Source organism: Acomys minous (genome assembly GCF_964271855.1).
Source record: "Acomys minous genome assembly, chromosome: 8".
NCBI lineage: Eukaryota > Metazoa > Chordata > Mammalia > Rodentia > Muridae > Acomys > Acomys minous.
Window position 1 is genome coordinate 112,368,432 of NC_140489.1, and position 21,244 is coordinate 112,389,675.

The window sequence follows — 21,244 nt, forward strand, 5'->3', positions numbered from 1 at the left end:
TTTGGAACCTCCTTACCTTCTCCCAACCCTTCCACTTCTTCATTTTAATCTAGGAACTGACCTCGCTAGTGTAACCTTAGTGCAGGTGCCTTAGGGTCGATCTGTGAAAGTCTATAAAATTTAACTGCTGAAGTCGCTGTCGCCACCTTTCGGTTTGGGGCACCTGGCCTAAGTCTGCTATTCATTGATCTTTGAGGCTCATCTGAGGTAATTAGACTGTGACCGGAGTGAAAAAAAAAAACTCCCCTTACCCCGCCATTCTGCATAATGGTCATTGCATCACAAGCCTCAAAGGGATTCTCGGATCCTACCTCTCCTATTTGCACTGACTGACAGCCCGTTAAGCAGTCGGTCACTTAATTTGTCACCAAGTTTGATCGGAATCCTTGTGTGTTTGCTGAACAAAGGGATAGAGTTGGGAGGAAGGGCTTCTGGCAATGTTAAAATTGTGTCAAAACTGTAAAAGTTTGCAAGCATACTGAGTCCAGACAATTCTTAGATTACATGCATCTGAAGCACAAAGAAATTTATTTTTCCCTTCTATAGTGCTTTGGGTTTTTTTTTTAAAGTTGTGCTTAAGTTGAGTTTTTACTTAAAACCTTACAGCTCAGCCACTCAATATATAGTAAGTGAAACTCTTATCTCTGTACTAGAGTTGCTTAAAATCTGCCTTTGACTTTACACAATGCACTTGCCAGAATCCAGCTTTAAAAACACAGAGTTAAGTTCTTTTTATCAACCACCAAAAAATACATCACGACATAAATACTTGGAATACTCAAGACCTGGAAACGTTGCACATAAAAGAGGAAATCCTTAGGTATGTGATCTTATCGTTTTATTGTCTTCATTTGATGTGTATAGATGCAGATGCCGAGTACAGAGAAAGGAGGCCTACTTGGTCAATAAAGCATGAAATCCTTAAGCATCACCTTGGTTTGGTTTGGTTTGGTTTCTTGAGGCAGGGTTTCTCTGTGTGTAGCTCTGCTAGTCCTGTACTTGCTTTGTAGACCAGGCTGGCCTTGAACTCAGAAATCCGCTTGGCGGTGTTCTCTATGTAGCCTGGAACTCTCTGCAGACCAGGCTGGCCTGGGATTAAAGGCGTGTGCCACCGCCGCTGCCACCACCACCTGGCCAGGCATTAACAATTCATATGAACGTTAATTTTCAAATATTTCAAATTATAGAGTGTTTCAACAAAATGTCTGGCAAGAAAATAGAAACTCCACAGAGTGTATTTGTTCTTCCTCAGTCTTACTGTTGTGGTTTTTGCTCGCCTCAAGGTCGCCTGCAGTCTAGGCTAGCCTTAGATTTGCTCTGTATAGAACCCAGAGTTCTTATGCATGCTAGGGAAAGACTCTTCTAACCCGAGCTACCTTCCCAGCCCCTGTTTTTTTGCTATTATCTGCTTCTCTTCTGAAAAGCACTAGCAATACTTATAAAGATTTTTTTTAATACTCTCTGAAGGAAGTTTTTGTTTGTTTGTTTTTCAAGATGAGGTCTCTCTGAGTAGCTCTGGCTGTCCTGGAACTCCTTCTGTAGACCAGGCTAGCCTGGGATTCCTTCTGTAGATCAGGCTAGCCTGGAATTCACAGAGATTTACCTGCCTCTACCTCCTGAGTGCTGGGATTAAATGGATATGCCACCATGCCCAGCCTCCAGATTCACTTTAAATGAATCTGCTTAAGTCAACAAATATGCTAACATCTGCAAATATAAGCTACTGAGTAATTATTAATATGCTATGGTTGTTAAATCTTGCCTATGTTACCACTTTAAAATTGAATGTTATGATATGATAGGAAAATCATTAGCGGCCAACCTGAATTACATAGTAAATTATAGGCCAGTATGATCTGCATTTTACATGAATTTTCTTTTTCTTTCTTTTTTTCTTCTTCCTTTTCTTTTTCTTCCTTTTTTGTTTTTGTTTGTTTGTTTGTTTGTTTGTTTTTTTGTTTGTTTTGAGATAGGGTTTCTCTGTGTAACAGAGCCTTGTCCTGGACTTACTTTGTTCTTTGTAGACCAGGCTGGCCTTGAACTCACAGTGATCACCTGCTTCTGCCTCCCAAGTGCTATCAATTTTCAAAATTTATCTTCATTTACTAAATTTAACATTTCCATAAAAGAGTTAAGAAGTCATTTTTGTTGTTGGTGGTGTTCTCTATGTAGCCTGGAACTCTCTGTAGACCAGGCTGGCCTTGAACTCAGAGATCCGCCTGCCTCTGCCTCCGTGGGATTAAATCCCCTGCCTGCACTGGGATTAAAGGCATGCACACCACTGCCCATCTTGAAACAGATCTTGCTGTAAACTCTTCTAAATCCACCTTCCAGTGCTGAGGGAAAAGGTTTCTTTTGTTTTGTTTTATTTTGTTTTGTTTTACGGTAGGGGAGATTCTGCTGCCTAAGGCAATAGAAGGCAAGGCGGCTGGAGGCGAGGGAAAAGTTCACTTCCAAATCTTGCTTCCTTCATCACTTCAGTTTAGTTTTTAAATTATTTTAAATTATTGTTATTAGGTTAGATAAGAAAAATCCTACAAGACAAGAAAAAAATTTGTACAGCTCTCCTCTCTCTCTCTCTCTCTCTCTCTCTCTCTCTCTCTCTCTCTCTCTCTCTCTCTCTCTCTCTCTCTCTCTCTCTCTCTCTCTCTCACACACACACACACACACACACACACACACACACACACAAAGAAACAATCTAGCTGAGTGATTGGTGGTGGCACATACTTTAATCTTAGCACACAGGAAGCAGAAACAAACCGATCTCTATTTGTTTGAGGCCAGCCTGGTCTACATAGTGAGTTCTAGGACAGCCAAGATAAACCATGCCTACAAAAACCAAAACCCAGTTGGGCATGGTGGTGCACACCTGTAATCCCAGCACTCAGGGAGGCAGAGGCAGGCAGATCTCTCTTGAGTTTGAGGCCAGCCTAGTCTACAAAGCGAGTCCAGGACAGCCAGGGCTACACAGAGGAACCCTGTATCAGAAACAACAACAAACCAAAACCAAACAAAAAAACATGAGAGTGCTTTTTTTTTTTTTAAAGGAAACCCGGAAAGGCTTATAGAATATATAATTCTTTCATATTATAAGAAATGAACTTGTCATTAGCCACATACTACACACACTTAAAACAGTAGTAAAGAATGAAGGTAGGGAGTAATAGTAAAGCGCTGTGAGTGCTTTGGCCACCTTCCAACAAAGAGGCGTGGCGGCTCATGCCTGTAATTCCAGCACTTAGCTGGCTGAGTCAGGAGACTCCTGAGTGTGAGGTCAGCCCCAGCTACAAAGAAGATTAGGGTGGGGGTGGGTGGAAGTGTGAGAGGAAAACTAGGAAGAAGAAAGCTAATGCAGGACGGAGGAGTTTAAAACAATCCAGGGTGTTGCTAGGTTTCCTGAGGAACACCTTGTGATATTTTAAAAATGTAAAAGTAAGGAATCTTGATGCCCTTAACCAGTCAATCATCGTCTTCCTTCTCGGAAGAAAGAATTACTGGTGAGTGGGCCTGGACCTGTCTTAACTACAGAGCTGGGTTATTTTAGGTTTCGGATTCAACAGTTTATTCTGCGCTAGTTTGGAAGGAGACAACCCTGCAGGTAGGGATAGTCCAAGGGTGAGCATGTGTCGTTTAAAATAGGGCATTCCAGGAGCCTTTCCGAGTGAAACTCCTTAAAACTATTTTACACAACCACCCACTGTTTACAGAAGTGCTCAGGATGCTGTGAACAACTTAAATCTCATTCACAGCCTGGCCTGGTGGCACATGTCATTAATTCTAGTACTAGGGGGTAGGGGCAGAGGCACGAGGGTCTCTGTGAGTTCAAGGACAGCCTGGTCTACAAAGACAGCCAGGCCTTGTTACCCAGAGAAACCCTTCCTCAAAACAACAAAACAAAACACAGCATATAGGATTCATTTCTGGAACCTTTGCTTGTAATTGGCTGTTGGCTACACTTAGAGAAACGCTGTTAAGACTTTTCTTTGATACTGATCTAGACCCTAGAAATGATTTTTTTTTTTGAGACAGGGTTTCTCTGTGTAGCCTTGGCTGTCCTGGACTCTCTTTGTAGACCAGGCTGGCCTCGAATTCACAGAGATCCGCCTGCCTCTCTAGAAATGATTTTATTCTGCCACAAATTAATAAATAGCCAAGTGTGGTAGCATGTGCCTCTAATCCCAGCATGGGGGAGGTAATTGCAAAAGGATTACTGCAAATTTGAGGCTTGACAGCTATAGGCAGGAAGTTATAGATCAATTGGAGTTATGCAAGGAGACTCTGTCTTGAAAAGATGCTTAGCCAGGCAGTGGTGGTGCAGTCCTTTACTCCCAGCACTTGGGAAGCAGAGGCAGATGGATCCCTGTGAGTTGGAGACCAGCCTGGCACACACACCGAGAAGCCTTGTCTTGAAAAACCAAGAAGAAGAAGAAAATGTTTAGAAGGCTGGCAAGATGGCTCGGTACATAAAGGTGCTTTTTGCCATCCCTGAAGACCTGAGTTTGATTCCCAAGATTCATGCAGGTTTTCTTTTGACTTCTACATGTGGAGAGAGAAAGAGAAAGAGAGAGAGAGAGAGAGAGAGAGAGAGAGAGAGAGAGAGAGAGAGAAGAGAGAGAGAGAGAGAGAGAGAGAGAGAGAGAGAGAGAGAGGAGAGAGAGAGAAAATGTATTTTTAAAATTTAAATGTATTTTAGTTAAAAAAAAAAACCACCTCATTTTCTAAGGAAAATCCCAACACTCAGGAGGCAGATGCAGGCAGATCTCTATAAGTTCAAGGCCAGTCTGATCTACATTAAAAATTCCAGGTTAGGGGTTGGAGAGATGGCTCAGGGGTTAAGAGCACTGATTGTTCCTACAGAGGACCCAGGGTTCAATTCCGAGCACCCACATGACAGCTCACAACTGTCTATAACTCCTTTTCCAGGGGATCTGACACCTTCACACAGACATACATGCAATCAAAACACCAATGTACCTAACGTAAAAAAAAATTAGCCGGGCGGTGGTGGCACATGCCTTTAATCCAAGCACTTGGGAGGCCGAGGCAGGCAGATCACTGTGAGTTTGTGGCCAGCTTGGTATACAAAGTGAGTCCAGGACAGCCAAGGCTACACAGAGAAACCCTGTCTTGAAAAACCAAAAAGCAACCAACCAACCAACAAGCAAAAATCTTTGGTTGGTAGCATATACCTTTAATCCCAGCCCTTAGGAGGCAGAGGCAGGTAGATCTCTGTGCGTTTGAAGCCAGCCTGGTCTACAATTCCAGGACTACCAGGGCTACCCGGAAACTCTCTCTTAAAAAACAAAAATGAGAAAATTTGTGTCTATACTGAATATGTACAGACTATTCAACACAGCATAACTATTTACACAGTCTTTGTATTATAAGTAAGCTAGAGGTGATTTAAAGTCCTCAGAAGGGGGTTGGGGATTTGGCTCAGTGATAGAGTGCTTGCCTATCAATAGCTCAGTGAGACAGCTTTTTCTTTTTTCTTTTCTTTTTTCCTTTCTTCCTTCTTTCTTTTTCTTTCTTCCTTTCTTTCTTTTCTTTCTTTTCTTTTTTTTTTTTTTTTTGGTTTTTCGAGACAGGGTGTCTCTATGTAGTCTTGGTTGTCCTGGACTCACTTTGTAGACCAGGCTGACCTCGAACTCACAGTGGTCCACCTGCCTCTGCCTCCCAAGTTCTGGGATTAAAGGCATGCGCCACCATGCCTGGCGAGACAGCTTTTTCTTAACGTGTAAGGCCCTAGGTTCAATCCCCATTACCCTGTAATCCCCCAAAATTACTTTAAATTCCAAGAAGCTGAGGCTAGCTCAGTAATAAATACAAGGCCTTAGGTTTTATCCCTAACATAAATAGGTAGGGAAAAAAAAATTCCCAATTCTGTAGGCATGGTAATGCGTGGCAATAAACCCAGCACTTGGGAGGCAGAGGAAGGAGGATCATGGGAAATACTTGACTTACCCAGCATGTTCCAGGTCAGCTAGGACTATGTTGTAAGATCATGTCCCCAAAAAGCAAGACAAGTGTTGGAGAGACGGCTCAGTGGGCTCAAAGGCTGCTGTGTGTGCTGGAGTGCTGGTCCCAGGACTCACACTAAAGCAGTGCAGCGGAACTCTGGATCCTAAGGTCAAAAAGTAGAGAGCAGTTGTTGGGGATGAGAGTCTGTGGTACACCATTTGAAAGTGGCGTTGTTAGTGCCAGGGGAAGGTGAGCTTCGTCCTCAGGCTGAAGCTGGCTGTCACCTGGGTGCCTCTGGACAACCGTGACGGCCACCGTCCTCAGTTTTATCCATAGTTCTGTTTCTTGCTGCTGATTTTGCAGTGTTGGGGATAGAACCTGGGCCTTGTGTGCATTGCACAAGAACTCTACCATTGCGCTACATTTTCAGCACCACCCACTGCTGTTGCCACCCCAAGATTAAGTTTTCTTTCAATGCACCACATGGCTTTGCCATGCACAGCAAAGTCTTCTAGGGATGTGTGTGGTTAACATTGCTTTCCACGGGTTATTAATTACAGCTGCTAAGTCTTTGAAACACAAGTTGTAAAAACAATAAATTCCTAAAATAACACCTCTGAGACAATCCTCGCCAACATTTAAAAAATATATTTTCCCTTTATTAAAAAAAGTTACATTTCTCCTTGTCCTTCATCATTTCCAAGACAGGGTTTCTCTGTGTAGCCTTGGCTGTCCTGGAACTAATTCTGTAGACCAGGCTGGCCTCGAACTCACAGAGATCTGGCTGCCTCTGCCTCCTGAGTGCTGGGATTAAAGGCGTGCGCCACCACCACCTGGCCCAAAAGTTGTGTTTCTTTGCTAGGCATGGGGCCCATTCCTTTAATCCCAGCACTTGAGACACAGAGACAGGCCACATCGCTCTGAGTTCAGGCCAACAGTTTCTACAGAATGAGTTCAGGAGAGCCAGAGCTAAGCAGAGAGATCTTATCTTGACACCTCCTACAAACATACAAACGAACAAAAAGACCTTGTTTCAGGGACAATACATGCACAGCACTAAGGATAGTTGGGAGGGCTTTTTCATTCGCATAATCTTTGTCCTTTGGACAGAACAAGGCACGCCTTCCTTAGTCTGAGCTAGAGAACTATATATGCATCCTTTCTAGCTAGATTGTTGTGTCCTATTGAGAGGGTGTGCAGCCATCTCAGTACAGTTCTGCCACGAAATACCCACAAGTGTGAGCAAACGCAATCTGTACTAGCTAGGTACAGAACTCTGCTGCTTATCAGGGTTTACTTTTAGTGACTGGTTTTCTTTTCTTTCTTTCTTTTTTTTCCGAGACAGGGTTTCTCTTAGTAGCCCTGGTTGTCCTGGACTCACTCTGTAGACCAGGCTGGCCTTGAACTCACAGAGATCTGCCTGCCTCTGCCTCTGAGTGCTGGGATTATAGGCGTGCACCACCCCCCCCCACCCCCCCCACCCCCCCCACCCCCGGCTCAATGGTTGGTTTCCTTCAGCTCGTTCTGGATGATCTTTTCAGAAATGCATCTTCTGGGTACATAAAGCAATCCTCCTCTTGTCTGACCTAGATCATAGAGCGAATGCCCTAAGGCTGCATCTCACAGCTCGTCTCGCGTTTGCCTCCATTTTAACAGCGACACTTCAGACTGAGCTTTGTGTGGAAGACGAGACCCCGGTCAGGAGTGCAGCAGCTACTCTCCTTGCAACCCCACTTCAGATAGTCCTGCCTCTTTGCGAGGAAGCAAATATGTCACGGTTCCTAAGAAACGAGGATGACGAGAACATGTTTATTACGTCCGTTAGCCTAAGCGAAGGGGAAAGCGAGAGAATGGCCAGAGTAACTAGATCACTGAGTCTAAGAGAAAACGAAGCAGAGGACAAGTTTGAGGATGCCCATGAAATTATCCCTGTGGCAACAACAATGAACCTTTTATCATCCTTGGACGAGTGCACAACTGGGTTGTACTTGTTTTTAAATAACAGATTCTCAGATGCCATCAATCTTATTCACCCATGGTCAAAACACAGTCCGTACCACGCCCTGGTATACAGTATGCTTATGGTTGTCAAAGCCATCCTGACCTTTGAGCCACAGGATATTCAGATTGGAATCGATGCTGTAAAGGAAGCTTTGAAAACCTGCAACAATTTCCGGAAAAGACCCAGGATAATGACTTTGTCTCGCCTAGTGAGTAGGCAGGGAATAAAGTCTATCAAAGAGGAGGAATTACACGCAGAGGTCTGTTATGCTGAGTGTCTGATCCTCAAGTGTGCCATAACGTTTATACAGGACGACAGTTTGCTGAATTTTCTTAAAAGCGGCCTTAACGTTGGGTCAAGCTATCAAATATATAAAGACTGCCAACAGGTTTTAGCACTTATGCCTGACAACCAAAGCAAAGCCCACAAACACCTGGATGGAGGGGTAAAATTTGGACTTGGAGTATTCAATCTGATGTTCTCACTTGTGCCACCAAGGTCACTTAAACTTCTCAATATTGTTGGCTATTCTGGAGATAGAGAAGTGGGCCTGGCTTTGCTTCATGAGAGTGCATCTGAACCCCATATAAATAACATCTTAAGTGTTTTCACTCTTCTCTTTTATTACAATTATGTGCGCGTAGTTTTTGGTGTTGAAAAGGTTTCCAATAGGGCCACAGAGAGTCTCTTCCTAATCTACCTGGAGAAATTCCCCAACTGTGTTGTACTTAAATTTTTTCGTGCACGGTTCAGCATGCTAAATGGGAACTTTGAAATGGCACAGTTAAAGTTACAAGAGTGCATTATTACTCAGAATGAATGGAAGCAGATTCATCACCTCTGTTACTGGGAACTCATGTGGTGCCACATTTTCCTGCAGAAGTGGAAGCAGGCATACAACTATGCCAGCCTACTGGCTCAACACAGCCGCTGGTCTAAGGCCATATACACCTACAGCAAAGCCATCATCCTGGCCTTGCTTCCTCCTGACTATGTGGACTCAGAGAGTGAAAAAATGAGCTCTGTCTTCTTACGGGTAGATAGCCTGAGAATCAAATTTTTAGGCTCGTCTGTGCCAATAGAAAAGTTTATTGGTGAGAAAAGTCAGCGCTACGGTACGACGACAGGCTGGTTTACAGCACAGCCCCTCCTGGAATTCATTTACGCCTGGAGTGGCTTCCGAGTCATGAGCAAGAGAATAGAGCTTATTTCAAGTTGGCTGTCAATAATCGACAAAGGGAAAGACCTGCTGAGTGAGAATCCAAATGAGGAGTATGGCACCGACGACATGAGCTTGCTGAACCTGCTGAAAGGTTTGTGCCTCAAACACCTGGGCAAGCACTTGAAGGCTGAGCACTACTTTACTCGTGTTATCAAGAAGGAGAAAATGTTAAAATACGACCACTATTTGGTGCCGTACAGTTACTATGAGCTGGGAATGCTGTACTATCTGAAGGGAGACTACACTAGTGCCGTGAAGAACCTAGAGTGCATAAAGAACTACAGAGACTACTCCATGGAAGCCCGGCTCCAGTTTAGGGCGCATATTGCCCTTGAGCAGATCGCTAAATTAGAGAAGTGATCCTCTTGTTTGGTTTGGTTTGTTTCTGTTTTGAGAAGTGATTCTTAACCCAGTGTGCTTCTGTTTAGTATGAGTGGACTATCTACAATCGGTCAAGTAGCTAGTGGGTAGACAAGAAAGTACTTTGTGAAAAGCACAAATCCTAGAGGCAGCTGCTAAGAATCTGATCAGTAAATGAGGAATATGCCATTTCTTTGCCCTCTCTGCTCCTCCTTACCCATAAAGTGCAACGCTTAGACTAAAAACGGAGTGATGCACATTCTTGAAAAGGAAAGGCAAATGCTGTACATTGCAAAGCTATTCATGAGCTTATTACATTAACAGCTGTAAAAACCTTTAAAGGTTTAGCCGCCCACTATATACTGATTACCTCTTGCACATAACATAATGAATGCTTAACTGGTAAGAAATGACCTCAGTATCGTACTGTTCCAGAAATAACGGCACACGGAGTAGAATAAACTCTGAAAGGTTTTCCCTTCTAAACTATCACTTTCATGGGCTTTTGTATTGAAGATGATTTTCCCCTGTGTGATAGGGAATATTGTTTACACTTTTACCTGCGGAATACTAGGAAGCTCTAAAGTGAGTTTATGAGTTGCCAGAGAGAATAGAGAAGAAAGAAGGCTCCACATATAAATACTATGATGATAACTAGAGGAAATCAAGATGATGATAGACAGTTGGGTTAAAAAAAAAAAAAGGACCTGGGGAAATGGCTTAGCAAATAAAGCACCTGCCACGTGATTATGGAGACCAGAGTTTGGCTTCCCAGAACCTAGGTAAATTCTTCTGGGTGGGTGTGGCAGCCTCACCTGTAAGAGGCAGGAGGAGATGGGGGAACCAGGAACAAGCTGGCTGATTAGATGAACCCGTGTCTGAGAGCTCTAGGTTCAGTTGAGAGACTCTGCCTCAATAAAGTGGAGATCAATCAATGCCTGTTAATATCAACCTCAGGTCTCCACGTGCACACACACACACACACACACACACACACACACACACACACACATACATACATACACACACCACACACACACACACCTACACATTAAAATTAATAAAAATTCAAGGGAAAAAAGGTGAGGCTGTTGGAGGTACAATTAGTGACTGACTAACTCTTACTTTCATTGTCCTTAGGTGTAGTTTCTATTTTAATACCAGCCAGCTCTTGGACGTCTTTGTTTGTTTGTTTTGTTCTCTTTTTTCGAGACAGGGTTTCTCTGTGTTACAGCCCTTAGCTGCCTGGACTCACTCTGTAGACCAGGCTGGCCTCGAACTCACGGAGCTCCACCTGCCTCTGCCTCCTGAGTGCTGGGACTAATGGTGTGAGCCACCACAGCCCTAAAATGTGTTTGTTTTTTCTTCTCCTCCTCTTCCTCCTCCTTTTTGCTCTTCAACATCTTTAAACCATTTGATAGGCCAATATGTAAGGAAATGGTAGTTATAGCTTTGGGACTCGGTATGGTTTTACCTGCCTCAGGGATAAAAAATAGTCTCCAATTTCCAGAGCAGTAAGTTGGGTTGAGTGTATCCTTGCACCTTGAAACAAATTTTAGGAAAGAACCAGACAAGATGATGTAGGCTTGTAACCTTATCGCTCCCAGGTTGAGGCAGCTGGATTCATATTCTAACTGTGCCTGGGCTACATAGAAAGACCTCGTGTAAATGAAACAAAAGAAAAAAATGGGTTTGACATTGGGAACGTTACTTGGCCATAAAAGTGCTTAACATGTGCAAGATCCCAAGTTTGATCCCCAGCATCCCACCAAAAATATGTGTTATATTTGTTTTTTGCTTTTTTGGGACAAGGTCTCTCTGTGTAGTCTTGGCTGTCATGGACTCACTTTGTAGACCAGCTGGCCTCAAACTCACAAAGGTCTGCCTGCCTGCCAGAGTGCTGGAATTAAAGGTGTGTGCCCTCACGCCTAGCTATTTTAATTCTTCTTCTTCTTTTTTTTTTTTGTATTTTGTTTTTCGAGACAGGGTTTCTCTGTGTAGCCTTGGCTGTCCTGGACTCACTTTTGTAGACCAGGCTGGCCTTGAACTCATAGTGATCCACCTGCCTCTGCCTCCCGAGTGCTGGGATTAAAGGCATGCGCCACCACGCCTGGCCTTATTTTAATTATTTTTAGTGTGTGTGTGTGTGTGTGTGTGTGTGTGTGTGTGTGTGTGTGTGAGAGAGAGAGAGAGAGAGAGAGAGAGAGAGAGAGAGAGAGAGAGAGAGAGAGAGACTATGTAAGTGAGAGAAGAGTTACAGGCAGTTGTGAAGTGCCTAATGTGGGTGCTGGGACCCACACAGTCTATCTGGAAAAGCGCTGCACTTTTAATTGCTGAGCCATCTCTCCAACCTCTTGGGCTTTTGTGTTTTCTAACGTCAGGGTCTTACGTAGCATGCTATTCTTGCATGTATAATCCCAACAGTTGGGAGGTGATGACAGAATCAGGGTTTTAGGGTCATTGTGGGTTAAAAAGTGAGTTAGAAGCTAACCTGGGCTTCATGGAACTCTGTTTCAAAAACAAGAAACAACAAAAGTCACTTTCATACTTCATATTTATTGCTTTTGAGTGCATATAAGTGTGTTCATCTTAAGAAAACAAATCAGTCTTCACTTGATGCCAGGGAAATCAATCTTGCTTCTCTGAGGTTGTGAGCCTCCCTCCCAGCCCCCAATTTTAACTGGATTTTCTGTTAAAGATAGTGTTCTGGAGTTGTTTTTCTGAATACCGTTCTTCACTTTGCTTGGGTACATAGTATGTTATACATGATTTTTGTTTTTGTTTTTTCGAGACAGGGTTTCTCTGTGTAGCCTTGGATGTTCTGGACTCACTTTGTAGACCAGGCTGGACTTGAACTCACAGAGATCCGCCTGCCTCTGCCTTTCTGAGTGCTGGGATTATAGACTTGTGCCACCATGCCCGGCTATACATGATTTTTTTCAGTCTGCTTTAGTTCTCTATGTTCCCCAGGTCCGATTTCTCTGTATTCCCTCTCCTTTTACTTTAGTCCTGGGAAAGTGAATCCCTGGCCTCTACCATGTAAAGCAAATCTTTACTATTGAGACACATCCCTAACTCCCTTGCAGCCCTTCTTTGCATCTGTCTGTCTATCTACCTCCCTATTTTTTCTTTTCTTTCTTTCTTTCTTTCTTTCTTTCTTTCTTTCTTTTTTTTTTTTAAGATTTATTATTTATACAGTGCTCTGACTGCATGTGTACTTGCATGCCAAAAGAGGGCATCAGATCACATTATAGATGGCTGTGAGCCACCATGTGGTTGCTGGGACTTGAATTCAAGACCTTTGGAAGAACAACCTCTGAGCCATCTCTCCAGCCCCTCTTTTTTTTTTTCTTTTGGAACTCCCAGAGATCCATCTGCCTCTGCCTCCCAAGTTCTGGGATTACAGGTGTGTACCACCATGCCTGGCTTTTTTTTCCTTCTTCTTCTTCTTCTTCTTCTTCTTCTTCTTCTTCTTCTTCTTCTTCTTCTTCTTCTTCTTCTTTTCTTCCCTTCTCCTCCTCCTCCTTCTTCTTCTTCTTCAAGACAGGGTTTGTCTGTGCGGCCTTGCCTGTCCTGGAACTTAGTCTGTAGACCAGGCTGGCTTCATACTCAGATATCTGCTTGCCTCTGTCTCCCAGTGCTCCATGCCTTTAATCTCAGCTCGGGCGATTCTAAACTCAAGAGGCAGAGGCAGGTGGATCTCTGTCAGTTTGAGGCTAGCCTGGTATTCAAAATGAGCTCAGGACTGCTAGGACTACAAGAGAAACCTTTTCTCAGAAAAACAAAACAAAGCAAAACAAAAAAGCATTCACCACAATTGCTAGGCTTTTTGTATTGATTTAATCATGTCATTACATAGTTAAAAAATAGGCTGGGCATGGTGGCACACGCCTTTAATCCCAGCACTTGACCCAGGCCAGCCTGGTCTACAAAGTGAGTCCAGGACAGCCAAGGCTACATAGAGAAACCCTGTCTTGAAAAAACAAAAACAAACAAAAAAACCAATTATCTGCAAGCCTATTTATTCATGCAGTGAAAAGACATGAACGTGCAGAATCCATTTGCCCTGGGGCTGAGGCTAAAGGGTTGCTAGAGAGTAGCCTGAGCAGCAAAGTTAAAAGAACAGTACAGACATCAATACACCATTATTCATATTAACTTTTAGGGTTGGATTGTAGTTCAATGATAAAGTACTTACCTAATTCGCTTGAAACTCTGGGCATCTCAATGACCCCCCCTCACATCCCATAATACAGTTAATGTTTGTAAGTTCTTTTTATTTTGTCTTTTTTTTTCCCCAGAGCTGAGGACCGAACCCAGGGCCTTGCGCTTGCTAGGCAAGCACTCTACCACTGAGCTAAATCCCCAACCCCAATGTTTGTAAGTTCTTACAGTGCCTGGCATAAGGTGTGTCCCTGTGTCCTGTCCTGTTGTGTGTCCATCCGCTCCACCCCATCCCGTCTCTCTTGGTGCTATGATTACAAGTATATATACTACTCCAAGCTTATACAACGCTGGGATCAAGCCTAGGAATTCATGCATGCTAAGCAGGCACTCTGCCAACTGGGCTACATCTCCAGCTCAGACACAGAAGTTTTCTTAGAAAAACAAACAGTGGCTGGGTATGGTGGTGCAGTCCTTTAATAAGCGCTCTGGAGGCTGGTGCAGGATGATCTGGAGTTCTAGACTAGCCTAGGCTACATAGCGAGAGTCTGTCTCAAAAGACAATACATTTTAAAAAATTGTATTTAGTTAGCCACACATGGTGGCACACACCCCGTCCCAGCACTTGGGAGGCAGAGGCGGAGGCAAGTGGATCTCAAGGCAAGCCTGGTCTACAAAGGGAAGTTGCTCCCGTTCTCTCCTTCCACAAATGTCCCAGAGATCAAACTTACGTCATCAGGGAAAGCAGCCAGTTCCTTTAACCACGGAGCAATGTCACCGGACTGCAGGGGCTCACCTGGCTTCTGTGGGCACTGGGGATGTGAACGCAGATTCTCAAGCAAGCTCTTTACTAAGGGCTGTTGTCACCCCAGCCCAGTGTATTCTCGCTCAAAGTAAAAATCATTTTATGTGCATGGGTGTTTTACTTGCATGTAAGTCTGAGCACCACATAGGTGGCCAGATGAGTGTGTCACCTCCTGGGAGTTAGACAATTGTAAGCCGCCATGTGGATAGTGGGGGTTGGATCCTGGCTCTTAGAACAGCCAGTGTTCCTAACCACTGAGCCATCTCTCCAGTCCCTTAACGTATTTGTTTGTTGGTTTGGTTTTGGTTTTGGAGACAGGGTTTCTCTATGTATTCTTGGCTGTCCTAGACTCACTTTGTAGACCAGGCTATCCTCAAAGTCACAGCGATCTGCCTGCCTCTGCTTCTGCTTTCCAAGTGCTGGGATTAAAGGCGTGCACCACCATATCCAGCAATGTATTCTTTTTCTAAATTTGTTTTATGTTCCCTTCTGTGTGTGGTAGGGCAACCTCAGGTGTCACTCTCAGGAAATCCAACCACCTTAAGACAGGATCTCATTGGTCCAGAACTTGGCAATTAGGTTAGTGAGCCCCAGGGAGCCTTCAGTGTCCACTTTCCAGCCATGGGATTACAAATGAACACCACCACCATGCTGGGCTTTTTTTTTTTTTTCAACTTTTTTTTTAAAGGTTTATTATTATGTATACAGTGCTCTGTTTTCATGTACACCTGCACACCAGAAGAGGGCACCAGATCTCATTATAGATGGTTGTGAGCCACCATGTGGTTGCTGGGAATTGAACTCAGGACCTTTGGAAGAGCAGTCAGTGCTCTTAACCGCTGAGCCAGCTCTCCAGCCCCATGCTGGGCTTTTTTTTTTTTTTTTAATATAGCTAGTCCTAGTCCCTCATCAAAGTAAAGTATTCTTGATGGCTAAGCATATACATACAGAAGGGACACTGTATGTCCCTTATACTGGCTGGAAAGGCTAGAATACTTTATCTCGTACCTAATGCAATACAATGCTTGCACCTGACCCCCCCTCTCTCTTCTCTCTCTCTCTCTCTCTCTCTCTTTGTCTCTCTCTCTCTCTCATCTCTCTTCTCTCTCTCTTTCTCGTGTGACAGGGCTAGCCTGGAACTCACTGTGTAGATCAGTTAGTCTCAACCCCCACCCACCTCTGCTTCCCACATACGGGGATTAAAGACCAGTGCACTGTGTGTGGTCCAAAAGCAATTTAAATTAATGATAGTTTGGGCAGAGTAAGGGAGTGACCTTGTCTCAAAACAGAAAGAAAACACAAAGCCAAACCTTTTATTTTGCAATAAAGAATGAAGCTTAAAGTGCAAATGAACAGTTGTAGCCCCTTTACTCTGCGTTTTTAAAAGGTCAAACATTTTCTCCCACACTCTAATAAGTTGGAATTTACATTAGTCCTTTGTAGATTTACAGAGGGTTTTAACTGGGAAAGCCTAACTTAATCCATGAAAGCTCATTAATATAAGCAGTCAGCCACTGAATGAGTGAAGGTTTTGAGGATTATTTGATACGGAATTTCAAGTAGTAATAAAAAGCTGATTCATTTTTAGTGTTTCTGCTCTATGGCTTCACAGTCTTTTAGCTCAATTTTTGTTCCTCACCCTTGGTTTTTTCGTATAGGCAGGATCTCAGCATTCACTACCTTGCACCACTTTTCAGTATCACAGTCTCCAAGAAGATTCTGCACTATGTCAGCCCAGTTAACTACGTGCCCAGAAATCTGAAGCAGAAGCAAGGGTTGTATCCCTTTTCGTCAAAGGGGTTTATAATGAGTGATGGTATTCAACACATTCCAGTGTTGATCTTCCCATCTTCCGCACGGCCCTTGAGATTTGAGAGCACATTCCAAAGGCGTAGGCATGCATCTGCCCCAAATCAATTCACCAGCATCTAGATTTACCCAGAGAGCTTTTCGTTGACTCCATGGCAAAAGTGCATTTTCATACCCACTTGCCTTGAGGACATGGTACGAACATTATCTTCTTATAAGGCTTACTTGAAATGTTCACGGTGGCTGAGAGAACTCAGAATTCTTAGTATACAGCATGTGAGTCGGCCCAGTATCTAGAACGGAGGCAAAGAACTACAGAGCGGAGGATTCTGGGGGAAGGAAATGACGTCAGGTACAAAGCATGCTGGGCTCTGGCGGGCCGACTTGACACGGCACGGTCGCGCGTGAGCTGAGTGGGTTGTAACCAGGCTTTTTTGCGGCGATTTCCTGGGTTGTCGGGGATAAGCAGCTGTCTTGCGTGCAGTTGTGGGTATGGCGGCCTTGGAGCTCTAGAGCTTCGCTGACCAGTCCTCAGCGCTTTGCGAGGACATTGGCAAAAATCCTGCGGAGACTTCTCTAGAGAGAGTAGGTGGGAATCCCGAGAACTCGGCATTAGCTCTGCCTCTAGGGGCGAAATCCTTTTATCTGAGGAAAGAGGAGCCGAAGGGTTTGAGTATCCTCTATGGGCCAGAGTTCATACCAGGTTGAAAGCAGTATCCGGAATTGGGAGAAGAGGGTGGGACAGACATGTTAGAAGTTTCAGAATTGCACCTGCGGGCGCAGGCTGAATTATAAATAGCTTTTCTTTTTCCGGATATGGTAAAAACAAAACATTCTCAAGACTCCTCCAACTGTAGTGTGAGTTTCTTACTTTTTTCTTTGTTGTTCCTTTAGAGGCTGGAGACCTGCACTGTGTTAACCAGATCGGTCTCAAATGGATGGCGTCAGTAGTTGTAGGTAGCCTGTAGGGTGTGAGTTTCCAAGACCGGCTCTGTGTTTCAGTGCTTACTTGTATTAAGAACTTGTTTAATTTGAGGGAAAATTTAGACTTTTCTCTGCCTCCAGAGTGGCGATTAGGAGTTAGGACATTTGCTTGTGTGGAATATGCCCAGTGATTAACCCAGATTGGTAACGGTTTTAGATCTAGCCAGCTGGTAGCCATGAGCGAATGGATCAAGAAGAGCCCCTTAGAATGGGAAGAGTACGTTTATAAAGAAGTCAGAGTGACAGCCAGTGAGAAGAAGGAATATAAAGGGTGGCTCCTAACCACAGACCCAGTCTCTGCCAAGTGAGTATGCACCTTTCTTTCCTGAAATGACAGTCCAGTGTACTGACCTGGATTGGGATGAGAATGCAGACCAATGAAAGGCTGGCTATTCCCACAGAAGGACTGCTTTTGAGTCTAAGTGCTTTTTTAACATATGGGTTTTTATGGCAAGCTAGACACAGTTACAGGAATCGAAAATAGAAATTCTCTTCTCTCCTAGCCCTCCATTCACAGGGTCTCATGTAGCCCAGGCTGGCCTTGAGTTAGCTCTATATATGAAGATGACATTAAACATCTGATTCATATGCTTCAACATCCTAAATGCCAGGACGCCACACCAATCTTTTTTTTTTTTCTTTTTTTCTTTTAAATAAGTCTCACATAGCTCAGGCTGGCCTCAAATTCATTCTTTTTTTTTTTTTTTTTAGATTTATTTATTTATTATGTATACACATCTCGTTATAGATGGTTGTGAGCTAGCATGTGGTTGCTGGGAATTGAACTCATGACCTTTGGAAGAGCAGTCAGTGCTCTTAACCTCTGAGCCATCTCTCCAGCCCCTCAAATTCATTCTGTAGCTGAGGATAAATGTGAACTGATCCTCCTGTCTCCACCTCCCGAGTGTTGAGACTAAGTGTGAGCTGTCATCTTTAGTTGTGAGAACTTGTCTCAAAAAGTAACAAAGGGCTGAGGCTACACAGAGGTGAAGGGCGGAAATGCCTGTACCACTTACTGGAAAATTCTTTTTTTTTTTTTTCCCTTTTCTGTTTGGCTTTTTGAGACAGGGGATCTCTGTGTTATATCCTTGGCTGTCCTGGACTTGCTTTGTAGACCAGGCTGGCCTCAAACTCACAGAGATTGCCTTTCTTTGCCTCCTGAGTGCTGGGATTAAAGGTGTTGCCACCATGCCCGACTTAAGTTTTTTTTTTTTTTTTAAAAACAGGTTTATGTATATGTGGTATATGTGCATGTATATATGCATATTCATATGTGGTATGTGCAATTAAGCATGCACATAGGTGCATGAGTAGATAGAGGCATGGTAGCCCCTGTCACGGTCCACATTATATAAGGGGCGGGGTTCCTCACCTGAGCCAGTCTAACCAACCACCTTGCTCTAGGGGTCTTCTGTCTGTGCTGCCCACCTGCTGGGGTTTCAGGTGACCTGCACCATCCATATGTGTAGGGATCCAGTTGCCCTCTTCAACACAGCGCATTATCCGCTGAGCTATCTCCACACCCTACTTTTGTTTTTGTTTTTGTTTTTTGTTTTTGGTTTTTCGAGACAGGGTCTCTCTGTGTAGCCTTGGCTGTCCTAGACTCACTTTGTAGACCAGGCTGGCCTCGAACTCACAGCGATCCGCCTGCCTCTGCCTCCCAAGTGCTGGGATTAAAGGCGTGCGCCACCACCGCCCGGCTCACCCTACTTTTGTTTTCTAATTTTACAGTTAAATGTACACCTTGTCCTACACACACTCAAGGCATTTATAACTCTTTTTCTTTTAATCTTTGTGCTAAGCAAGCACTGTCATTGAACTGTATTTCAACCCTAATCCATAGCTGTGCCCTGTAGTGACTAGCTGGGCAAATGCGTAAATGTTTAGGGTCTCAGTGAATGCTTATGGACAAGTAAAAGCATTAGGTGGAGATGACTAATCTTCTCTAGGGACAGTTGTTCCCTCTTGTTCAAGTACCTGCTCGGGGAGCTGGAGAGATGGCTCAGAGATTAAGAGCACTGTCTGTTCTCCCAAAGGCCCTGAGTTCAATTCCCAGCAACCACAAGGTGGCTCACAGCCATCTACAATGAGATCTGGTGCCCTTGTCTGGTGTGTAGGCACACATTCAGGCAGAATACTGTATAAATAATAAATACATGAATAAATCTTTTTTAAAAAAGTACTTGCTCGGGTTAGTGATGCCCTCAGTCCATTGCTTCTTCATCGAACTTGCGGTTTTTCTTTTGCAAATCTGCTCTGAACTTACTTTTTCTTTAAAGTATTGTCCTCGTGAACTTCCTTGAAGATGGTAGACTGTCTGTGACTGGAATCATGGGGCATTCTGTGCAGGCTGTGGAAACTGTGAGTGAAGGGGACCACAAGGTGCGAGAGAAGCTGATGCGTTTGTTCACGTCTGGAGATTGTCAAGGATTCAGCCCTGAGGATCTGGAAAAGAAAAAGAGCAGCCTAAGGAAATGGCTTGAGAAGAACCACATCCCTGTCACTGAGCAGGGAGAAGCACAGAGGACTCTCTGTGTGGCCGGGGTTCTGACTATAGACCCGCCATATGCTCCAGAGAACTGCAGCAGCTCTAACGAGATCATCCTGTGCCGTGTTCAGGATCTTATTCAGGGACACCTTTCAGCTTCCCAGTGAGAGGCCAGCACTACGAGCACAGTGACCCAAATGCCTTACCTCACTGTTGGGCTTTGTATTAAATGCTTGGAATGTAAGTTGGTCACATTATAGTACTTCATAAGCACACATAGGCTCTGTGTGTGTGTGTGTGTGTGTGTGTGTGTGTGTGTGTGCGCGCGCGCGCATGCGCGCGCACGCGCGCATGAGGTTTCTGTTGAGGTCAGGTCAGATGTGTAAATCATGAGTGCTGATATCCTAGGGAATCGAAGGGTACAAGACTAGCATCCTGTGCACTGAAAGTCAGACTTGTAAGGACCTAATGTTATTTTTATATTTTGGTTTTTCAAGCAGGGTTTCTTAGTGTAGCTTTGGCTGTCCTGGACTTTGTAGATCAGGCGGTCCTCGAACTCACAGTGATCTGCCTGCCTCTGCCTCCCGAGTGCTGGGATTAAAAACAAGTGCCACCAAGCCCTGCTAAAGGAGACTATTTAATCAGGGCTGGTTTACAGTTCAGAGGTTTAGGCAATTATCCTGGGGGGAAACATGGCAGCATGCAGGCAGACATGGTGCTGGAGAAGGAGCTGAGAGTTCTAATGATGCTGATACAGACCCTGATGCTGGATCTGAAGGCAGCATCAGGAGACTGCCACACTGGAGCTTGAGCATAGGAGAGCTCAAACTTCAGCCCCATGGCAACACACTTCCTCCAACAAGGCCACACGTGGGCCTAGCATTCAAACACCCGAGTCAGTCGGACAATTCCTAATCAAAACACCACAGGAAAGATTATGGGACCTGGTCTCAGACTTCCTGTTTGACGATGTAAGTTCTTCTACTGTGGTGATGCGCATTCTGGAAAGGAAAAGCCCTTATGTGAACTTGCTGCAGCCATGACCAAAGTAGAGCTGGTGCAGTGTTACTGTGCTATACCTCCGACACTGAGTTCAATTTTTCTTCATAAAAAAGTCTGTTCCAAGTATTTAGTTAATTTTAGTGACCCAAAGCAGAGATCCACCTGCCTCTGCCTCCCGAGTGCTGGGATTACAGGTGTGTGCCACCATGCTTGGCTAGGACCTGTTAGAAATTTAATAGAGGGAGAATATAAAATAACTGGCTTTAACATGAAAATGACTCTGATCAGCCAATGTCCTTGTGGGAAGAAAATTAACCACAGCATCACTCGGGCGTGGTCTTGGTTCAGGGACAGACTCGGGGCCATTAGTGTTGGTAGATAGATTTGCTGTTCAATGTCGGTTGGGGACATGCTGTTTCTTGGCAACTGAATCCTTAGACTGTT

General features: G+C 44.2%; 2 protein-coding genes across 12 annotated transcripts; both read left to right on the top strand.

The window, feature by feature from the left end:
- The first annotated feature begins 68 nt into the window (after positions 1-68).
- On the top strand, positions 69-20,042 carry GEMIN6 (gem nuclear organelle associated protein 6). Of its 6 annotated transcripts, none has more exons than XM_084793138.1 (3): positions 69-207; positions 17,468-17,614; positions 19,590-20,042. In XM_084793138.1, the coding sequence occupies exons 2-3, from the start codon at positions 17,487-17,489 to the stop codon at positions 19,963-19,965; spliced, it is 504 nt and encodes a 167-aa protein (XP_084649264.1). In that variant the 5' UTR covers positions 69-207; positions 17,468-17,486; the 3' UTR covers positions 19,966-20,042. The 6 variants fall into 6 exon arrangements, with proteins under 6 accessions (XP_084649264.1, XP_084649259.1, XP_084649260.1 ...); XM_084793133.1 differs by lacking the exon at positions 69-207 and adding an exon at positions 16,677-16,915; XM_084793134.1 differs by lacking the exon at positions 69-207 and adding an exon at positions 16,677-16,911.
- Positions 70-9,555, top strand: LOC311603865 (tetratricopeptide repeat protein 39B-like). 6 transcript variants are annotated; one of them, XM_084793117.1, is made up of 3 exons: positions 70-207; positions 654-820; positions 7,555-9,555. In XM_084793117.1, exon 3 carries the CDS (start codon positions 7,734-7,736, stop codon positions 9,546-9,548), a length of 1,815 nt encoding a protein of 604 aa, XP_084649243.1. In that variant the 5' UTR covers positions 70-207; positions 654-820; positions 7,555-7,733; the 3' UTR covers positions 9,549-9,555. The 6 variants fall into 6 exon arrangements, with proteins under 6 accessions (XP_084649243.1, XP_084649244.1, XP_084649248.1 ...); XM_084793118.1 differs by having other exon boundaries at positions 7,621-9,555; XM_084793119.1 differs by having other exon boundaries at positions 75-207; positions 699-820.
- Positions 20,043-21,244: the final 1,202 nt, after the last annotated feature.